A 10,270-nucleotide genomic window follows, 5' to 3' on the forward strand; every position below is an offset into this window, starting at 1 on the left:
GTTAATTACTTTTGAAGTTTTTGTAATTTTAATACACGAACTTACGCTCATAATACCTAAATATAAATGGAATGGGAAACGTGCAAATTTTATAATGATTGATATCTGAAACTAATAATTATAACAGTTATAATTAACTGTATATATATATACATATACTTATGTACCTACTTATAATTAAAAAGTTTTCATAAAAAGTTTTGTGGTATTTATAGAAAAACAAAAAAAAAATTATTTTAACTTTTACTGTGAGACATTCGTATAGAACTCAAAATTATTCTGGAATTTAAAGCATTGAATTTTAACATTTGTATAATAACAAAAATTTACTAAAATTATCTTTGAACAGAAAAATATTTCTTAAACCATTATACCGTTATATAAGCTGTTATTATTAATAAAAAAAAAAATTTTCAAATTTTTAAAAAAAATTTAGAAAAAATTTAATAAAAAGAATGATTATTAAGTGCTATTGAACTGCCGGATGAAGCAGTTAGGAATATAACAGTTTTCGAAATCAAGAACTAGAAAACCGACGAAACATTTCTCAACATTTTAGGAAAGAGTTTTGATTCTGGTTATGGAAATTTTTTTTAAACTATAATTAACAAAAATGAATTTTCGATTTATTTGAATTGTGAATTTTTTGAAATTTTTTCCATAAGTTTGAAATAAAAATATTTTAAATCAAATAGAGTGCATTGAAAATAGACTGACTTTCTGTCATAAGAAAAAAAAACCAAACAATTAAAAACATTTCATATAAAATCAAAAATATATTGTGTAATTTGGAAATATTAAGATTTGTATCACAATTATAATTTTATTCATAATCTACTACGTTATATAGACTATAGAGAAAAATATGGTTAAACGAAAATCAATCAGAAGCAGTATACCTTTAGTATAAAAAATTATTATAATTTTAAATTTGCCTTCTTCATATGTAAAAAAAAAAAATTTTCTAAATAAATTTCTATTTTTTGATATTTTTTAGGAAGACAAAAGAACTATAACGTATGTTAATAATGCATATGATGCTATTTTACAAAAACCAGATATTAAAAATGTTATTGTTTTGAATTTTGCTGGAATTATCATTAAAACAACAATGGATCTTGATACTGGTTATGTTGAAAGTGGTATTTATCTTTCATTATATGAAAAAGCACTTTATATTTTACAACAAATTGATCCAAATGATGAAGTACTTTGTGTTAGAGTCCGAACTAAATATCATGAAACCATAATGACACCAGATAAAAAAATTTTATTTATAGTTACACAAAATCCAACTGATAGAATCAATGAATACAAGGATGAAATTGAAGAAAATAAAGATAATTAAAAATTGAGATTATTTGCATTTTTTAAAATATTGTAGTTAAAAAAAAAAAAAACAAGAATAATAATAACGTCTAATAAATAATTGTTTACTTTTATTTACATTTATAATGTAATTTCGTTATAGATTGATAAAATTAAAAAAAAATCCACCAAATTTTAACTATTTACTTTGCTTTATTACAAATTACTTCATTCTATACAAAATTCTACAATATTTCAACAATATAGTAAAAAAAATAAAGACCTGTAAAATTTAATAAAAATTTTGCAGAAAATTCACAATAGTAAGGTAAATTGTCATAATTTATAAGTTGAATAATAATAATGTAAATAATAAATAAATTAAAAATGAGAGATTAATATGGCAAAATATTGAAGAGGCGAATTTAAAATTATCATCTGTCAATTTGAGAATTCTAAACATATTTAAACAAAAATAAATTGTGAATAAGAAATAATTTCCTTTCGGGTAATTTATTTAATGTCAAAAAAAAATTTTTTTTTTTTGGATGTCATAACAAAGCATTGCCACATTAAATGTTATTCTCCACAAATTTATTGTTAAAAAAAAACAATTTTTAAATAAAATAAAAATATTTTCGTAAATTGTTTGCAAACTTTTAACTGAGCTGTTTTTTTTTTTAAAGTGGCATAAGTCCATTTTTTCATATATTGACATATTTAAGGTTTTGCATTTGAATCAATTTAAAAATATTGATTACAATAAAATATTTTGTTTGTTTTATGTTCAAGCAGAACTCTATTGAAATAGTGATTGTAACTGTGGAGATAAGTTGTCTATAGCTCATTAAAATCACCATTAACTTAGTCTTTTTAAAAAAATGGACTTATACCATTTTCAAAAAAAACAACTCCTGATTATTGTAATTGAATTGTTATTACTATAAATTTAAGGGCCTAATATTACTAGGCAACGTGTTTTTTCGTTTTCTTTATTATTTTTCATAAAAAATAATAATTGCGATTACGTTTTTAATCGGGAGAATTATATTTAACAAACAAAAATGAAGAGAAAATTAAATATTTTTATTAATTAATATGGCAATACTTTTATTTATGTGTGTGTTTGTGTTTTTTTTTTGTAAAAACAACAAAAAGAAAATACCCAAATCAGAAAAGAAAAAAATCTTAATATTTTTTTTTTCAACTAAACTTGAAATTTCTCATAAAATCTTCTCTCCGGCTCTTCAGCGCAGTTGAATTTTATAAGCCGTCATTATAACACGTATGTTATTACAAAGCGTAAAAAGTGAACACCGGGAACAGTAAAAAAAAAAAAATCTTGTAAAATTATTTTATTAAAAAATATAAAGATTTTTTTAATATTTTTAAAGGTGAAAAATAAATAGAAAATAATTATTAATCAAAATTTATTGAAAAAATAAATTGAATTTGATTCTTAAATATTAAAAAAACAAAACAAACAAAAATTTTGTATAGATTTTTCAGAAAAGTTTTTTGTTGCCAGAAAAAAAAATAAAGTTTTTTACTTGTGTTGTTTTAAAAGAAGGTAAATAGAAGAAGTTGAAAAGTTGCTGCACAAGCAAAAATAAAAAATAAAATTCTGTTTTATTCCAAAATATTTAAAAAAAAAATTTTTGTTTAATTTTTCGCTAAGTGATTCTAAAGAAATTTTCACAAAAAAAAAACCAATGTGCAATAAAGCAAAAAATTAATAATAAAAAAAAAATTTACTGTAAAAAAAAAATAAAAAAAGGTTTTCATAACATTCGAGACACAAAAATTACTTTTTCGAATATTCTGTTTTGTTTTTTTTTTCCTTCTATTCTGGGATAACACTCAAATAATTTTTATTGGAAATCTTTGAAGTTGGATTTTATACGTAATCAATTCTTAACAGCTTTAATTAAGGTAAGTTGTTTTATTTGTACAAAATATGCACCTTAATAAAGTAAGGTTTTTAGAAATTGAGTACAATAATTAAGATAAGAAAGAACAAAAAAAAGAATGAATACGAGTATTATAAAAATTGATTAAGAATAACCAAAAAAGAAAAAGCAAAAAAAAAAATAATTTTTTTTTTTTTGATAGCAACCTGGCAGTCTGCTGCTTTTGTATTTCATTTTTTTTACCTTTGTATTTGTGCTTTTTTTTTTTTTTTTCTTTACTATACAAATATTCAATATGAGCTGGAAAATATAATTTATACATAAGTAAATCATAATATGTACCCACATAATTCTATATTATAACAGAATATTGTGTATAATAATAAAATTATATACATTTTATATACCTACATTTCATATAAACAAAAATACTTTAAATGTATTTGTTGACTTCGATAAAAGAGTATAGGTACTTATTATACTTATATTATGTTTTGTTTAAAAATTAACCACAATGAGGTTAAAATTTAGAATTTTAATAATAAAAATTTTAGCAAATAATAAATTGTTTATTAAAAAATAATTTAATATCAATTATACAAGTTAATTTTACTTAATAAATGAATTCATACCTATACAAAATACAGCAGGTTTTTTTTTTGCTTTTTAATAAACAAATCGAATATATTATGTACATATATACAGTATAAGTATAGTTTATATAATATTGTGTAGAATGAAATTTTATATACATATATAATTAGTAATATTTACAAATTTACTCAATATTATTAAATATTTGATTAAATTAATATATTCGTACAAGTACTTATAAAAATATAGTAAATATCTAGTACCGCACATGTACTAAGTAAGTACTTATGACTAATTGATTAAAATTTAAAAAAGGGTTAACAGAATAATGAGTTTTAATTAAAATTAGCTTTAATAGTATCATGAAATACAAGGTTCCTATTAGACAACGTGCTTACTTATACAAATTTTATTAAAAATCGTTAAAGCAAAAATATAGATAGGTACTTAAGTACATACCTACCCAATTTGTAATTTTTAATTTAAGTAATTAAATTTTAAATAAATATTTTGAATATTAAACAAATAGGTACCTACCGCTTCTTAATATTATTTTACTTGTACATATATGTTTAATGTCATTTATTTTCATAGTAACTAAGAACTATAGGTTTCATACATAAGAATCTAAATACGAGTATATGATTGTATGTAAGAAATGAACGAATAAAATTACAATTATTATAGGTATTATTAAATGGTCTATTTACAATGAGTTTTCCGAATTTCATTCACATTTTCAATAAATGGGTACTTATAGTAAGTACATATAAGAAATCTTAGTAATTGTATTTGTTTATTCTAAAATATAACAAATAATTACTTAAGTAAATAGAATATTTATAAATAATTTGATTTTAAAAAATTTTATCTAGTTAATCGTAATTTCCCTATAAGTATAAGGTGATACTTACAGAACATTTTTGTGTGTTCTGTATGTATGTGAACATTGTGTACATAATTCCGAATGTACACAAAATTTTAAACCTTATGTTTACTTTTACTATTTAAATTTTTTGTTTAATGAATTAAAATTTTGCAATTCTACTAATTTTTTTTTTAAACTATTTTTACTATTCACTAGTGTATTTTGCAGCAACTTCATATTATTTTTATTTTAAAACAAAAATAAGAAAAAAAAAATAAAATTAAAATGAGTAAGGTGAATTTTATCAGGTTTTGCAGAAATTATTTTTTTTTCCATTTCTTGTGTTTCTCTTGTTTTTTTTCGGTGTGCAGATTTTAATAATTTTTTTTACTCACTTATTTACATACACATTATTATATTTCTAACCGCTAAAATTTACAAAAAGAAAAAAAGAAATTTTTACTCACGTACATACATACGTTATTATTATAACATACACACTTGCGTATAGGTAAACAATTTTACCTTATCTTATACAATGTACAAGGTACTTTAGCATGAAAATGCCTACTTATTTTTTGTGAGATTGTTGATTGAATATAGTTAAATTTAAGTACTTGTATTAAGTTAAAATACTAAATTATTAATTTGAGGAAAGAATTATAATATTCTGACTAAATTTTATTATTAATTTAATTTAAGTTATTTGTTTTTATTATTAAAAATATGAATTCTGTTATATTTCATATGTATAACACTTAGCCGTATTAAAAGTATTTTGCCTTTGAAAAATCGATAATTTGTCGTGTTAAATAAAGATAATTTGTTGTTTCGAAGAATGCTTGAATGAATGTAGGTATACTTGGTTTACAAACATTGTATTTATTGTAAATATTATACTAAATGTGTATTTTAAGTAGAAGTACTTGAAATTTTATAATTAATTATAATATTTTATAAAAATTTTAATACTTGTAATAGTACAGTAATAGTAATAGATTTTATCATGTAGATGCTTGTGTAATCAGTTAAAATATTAAATTGTATACATTTTTTATAAGTACAGTGAATTTCAATATTATTTACAAGCAGTTTAATTTTTTTTATCGTTTCTCTAGTAAAGTGATAATAATTTATGGATTAAGTATTTATGTATGTTTTTTTAATATACGTATATTCTTATTTCAAAATTCAAGTTTTTTGTATTTTTTGTTAGTACTTACTTACCTAGAACAGTTTTTTTTTACAGATGCTTATCTAAATATTTGTTTGCATATTTTATCACTTTACTTGGCAAACGATATGAGTAACATTAAAATTATGTATGGCGAATCTTCCTCTTGCTGCATCCTTTCCTACTGCATTTCAGCAAGAAGATTCATTCCTACTGCATCGGGGAGAGTAAAAAAAATTTTAGTTTTATAATCTAAAATTTCGTGTTTAAGTAGCTATTACTCAAACACGATAAATCTGACACAAAATATTGATATTAACGTTATGTAGCTTCGAAACTGTTGTCAAACAATTTTGTTCAATATGATTTTTTCTTTAACCTTACAGAATTACCCCTATACGTCCGGGATCACTCCACGCACGAACTCTTTTTTTTTACCCACCTCGAAACACAATCTACTTTCTTGTATAAATAATATTGAAATTCACTGTACTGAAGCACACACCTTATGTACTTATAAGTATATATACTTACTCTTACATAAATTCAATTTTATGTTAGTTTTTTTATTAGATATACTTACTCACTTTGTCACCTAAACTATAAGTAAGAACTTTTAGAAAGGCACCTAAACTATAAATAAGAAGTAAGAAATTTTTAAAAGCATTTTAAAAACCAAAATTCCCTTCAATTTACCTTAAGCCTCTTAAAGCCTTGTAAAGTGAAAATGTTAAAGTAAACTCTAAATATGTAGAGCACATAAGTGTAAGGAACATAAGTAAAAAATTTGTTTTTTTGTTTTTCACAAAACTTCACTAAAATATTGAACACTTAACTAAGCATGCATTTGTATATATATATATATACTTAATATGTAAAGAAAACTGGCATAAATGTTTGTGTTCAGGATATGTCTCAAAGAATTACATAGTACAATAAGTACATACATTTGTTCATATACCTATAATATGAATATATGTATACACATAACATTAAGTTGACTCTTAAAGGCGGAAATATACAAGTATATATATATATATATATATGTATATATAGAAAAATATAAATGGAATATACTTTAGTATTATAGGAAAGTTGCATACAAAAAATATACTAGCACTTGAATATGTCAAAAAATACTTATTTTAAGATTTTTATTTTTAGTATCAAATACCTAAAATGTATAGCTTTGCTTATTCCGCTATTTAGTACATTTAGAAAATTGAATGTTCAGAAAGCGAGTGACTAACTAATATTTAAATTTTGCTTTAATACAAATTACAATTAAGTTCCTCAATTTGCTTGATTTCTGTTTACACAGTATATACTTACTCGTAATTATGTTATAAAAAATTTTGACGTTACGTAACGCAAATTACCTATTTATTTTAGAGTTAACACAATTTCTTACGCATTGAAGATTTATAAATGCTTACCCAGTTATTGGTAAACATTTATAAGTAACTATATTGATTTTCCCTTTTTTTCTTATTTAAATACGAATAGCCTTCGATTACCATTGCATTGTGTAAGAAGACGTAAAACATGATATTTTTTTTAAATAATATTCAAATAAATTTGTAAACAACCAAGAAACAACAAAGTATTTAAGTACTAAGTACCAATATCTAATTAATTAAGTATTTAGTTATTTGCAAAATTATCCTACAGAAAGATATAGAATCTATATTATTATGTACATATGTCAAATTTTTCAATATTGTGCATCTAATAAAAAAAAATCGGAAATTAAGTATGTATTTGAATCGGCTGTCGATTTCCTAACACATTAACTTGTGGTAAAGAAATTCTTCCCGGAATTATATTAACTTACATTAACTTTTAAATATATATGTTATATTCAATCAGTATCTTAACAGCTGATTGCTTTATATTAACAGTAATGAGTAGTTGTAAGAAATTTAAGATTTTAAGACTTTAATGGTTTTTAGGAATTAATAAGGAAACAAATTTTTTTACAACAACTTATCTCCTCTCAAAATGCATTCAACAAAATTTCAATTTCAATCTCCTTATTTTTCTGTAAATTAATAAATCATAAACTGTAAGATTTTCGAATAATAAAGATTTTATTTTGCCAGCAAAAGTCTTGTCATAAAACATATGAGAGCATGAGTATATGTATATAAAATTTTAACGCACATAATTATATCTCTTTAACTTTATAATTGTGCTAAACTGTTAACGTTTCTCTTACATTTCAGTGTGCGCCCCGAAAGTATGCAATAATTTTATTTATTATAACATTATAATGTTATTTATTATAATTCATAAAATGTTTGTATATTAATAATAAGGAAAGTATTTATTTTCTCATATTCAAGGAAAATGTGCTACTTAACAAAACTCATTGGTTTCACTCATTTTTTTAAAAATTTTCAATTTAAAATTGTTCCATTTTTTCGTTATTAATTCAGCTTGTAATTTGTATATCAGCTAATATAATCAGCTATATGAAAGAAATTTTTTTAGATTAATTTTCGAGACAAAAAAAAATTCTACTCAAAATTTCAGTACTTACGCTTTTTTTTTTTGGAAATTCTTTCATATATAAAGACTTTACCATAGTACAAGGAATGTAACTAGGTACGTAGTCTCATTTTTAAAGTAAAACTTGTAAAAAACAGAAACAGAAAAAATAATAATAAATTCTCATTGTCTTTGATATTTTTTTTTCATTAAAATGAAAATTATAAAAAGTCTATGTAGATTTATTTTTTTTTTTCGTTATAATTTTTTAGAGATTTCATTGTTGCCAAAAAAAATAAGAATTTTTTTATCAAAAATAACATTAAAAATTTATAATAAATATTAAAAGAAGTTCAATATTATATATCTAAATACATATATATAATATTAAATGGCTGTTGCACATACAAAAAAATTTTTGAAAAAAATATCAAAAAGAATGAAATTTTTTTTTTGCTTGCTTTTGCCTTTCGGTAATACAAAAATTATTCCAATTTCGGATAGAATATGAATAGGATAATGAAACATAAAATTGCATATCATAGGGTATATATATATATATATATATATACCCTATATATATATATAGTATATATATATATACTATATATATATATATATATATATATAGTATATATATATATATATATATATAGGTTATATATATATATATATATACCCTACTTATATATGTATGTATTTATGCATTTAATGAGAACAAAATATTTCTATCTATATCTTATCTATTACATTTTTTAATATAACATGTGTGCTGCATTAACGTATACGTATATACATACTTTAAATATTTAATGTATACTACATATTATATATAGAGAATCCTAAAATAATAGAATGTAGGTTGATAAATTTTAATATAAAACAGAATTTTTTATGCATTTTATATGATTGAACATACTTAAGTATAAATTATGTATGTACATATAGGTATATATGTATTCAAATATAATATTGTATGATATGATTAACAATACTTATGCATATATATATACTCATTATATGAGCTTTAATAAATAGAGTCAAAATCTGTGTTAAACTATATAAGTATATATTACTCGTAATTCATCGGTCGTAGAATTTAAAAAAAAAATTTTAGTATAAAATAATGTATGCATACATTAAATGTAAAATATACATTTGTTATTATAAGTATATTTCATATATGCATATATATATACGTATATAATTATATTGTATTTATGTACGTAAAAATTGGCCTAAATGCATGTTCGTATTTTAAAAAGATTTTTCCTATACAACTTGTTTTTTTCCTTTATTCCTTTCTTCTACATTTTTTTTTGTATTTTTTTAATTTTGTAGAATTAGAGTTGTTAGAAAGAATTTGTCAACACTAAAATTTTCATCCTGTCTCGTTTTTTAAGTGTACTTATCTCTAATACTAGCCTATGTATATTTATATATGATATGTACATATATTAACATGTACATATGAGCATATACAAATAATGCATGAGCAAGTATATAACGTATATACAAGTATATATTATATACTTGAGCGTACATAAATAATGTTCAGGATATATTCTCATTGAAAACAGGATATTTTTTTTTATAATCTTTTCAAATTTGTTCGGTTTTCTCTATTAAGTATATATACGAGATATATGCGTGTATGGCATATCATGCATTATAGAATTTACAAAAAACAAAAAAAAAAGAGTAAGCATAACATTAAAATTAAAAGCAGAATAAATAAACCAACAAGTACCTTTAAATTAAATAGGTCATTGCACAATTTTATCATATAAAAAATTAAAAATAAATACTTATATAGTTATAATTATATACAATATACTTATGTAAATGCATATATATTTGAAGGATGAATATAAGATAAGTCAAACCAAGTATAATTTATCACAAATTTGATTTATATTTGTATAT

At 21.3% G+C, this 10,270-nt stretch overlaps 1 protein-coding gene across 1 annotated transcript; it reads left to right on the forward strand.

Moving 5' to 3' along the window:
• Positions 1-865: 865 nt before the first annotated feature.
• Positions 866-1,342, forward strand: LOC129610714 (dynein light chain roadblock-type 2-like; the record flags this gene model as incomplete). Its single annotated transcript, XM_055523373.1, has 2 exons — positions 866-904; positions 998-1,342. Coding segments are annotated over exons 1-2 (384 nt in total), but the record flags the coding sequence as incomplete, so codon positions are not given.
• Positions 1,343-10,270: the final 8,928 nt, after the last annotated feature.

This window comes from Condylostylus longicornis, unplaced genomic scaffold (genome assembly GCF_029603195.1).
Source record: "Condylostylus longicornis isolate FDR11 unplaced genomic scaffold, ASM2960319v2 ptg000047l, whole genome shotgun sequence".
NCBI lineage: Eukaryota > Metazoa > Arthropoda > Insecta > Diptera > Dolichopodidae > Condylostylus > Condylostylus longicornis.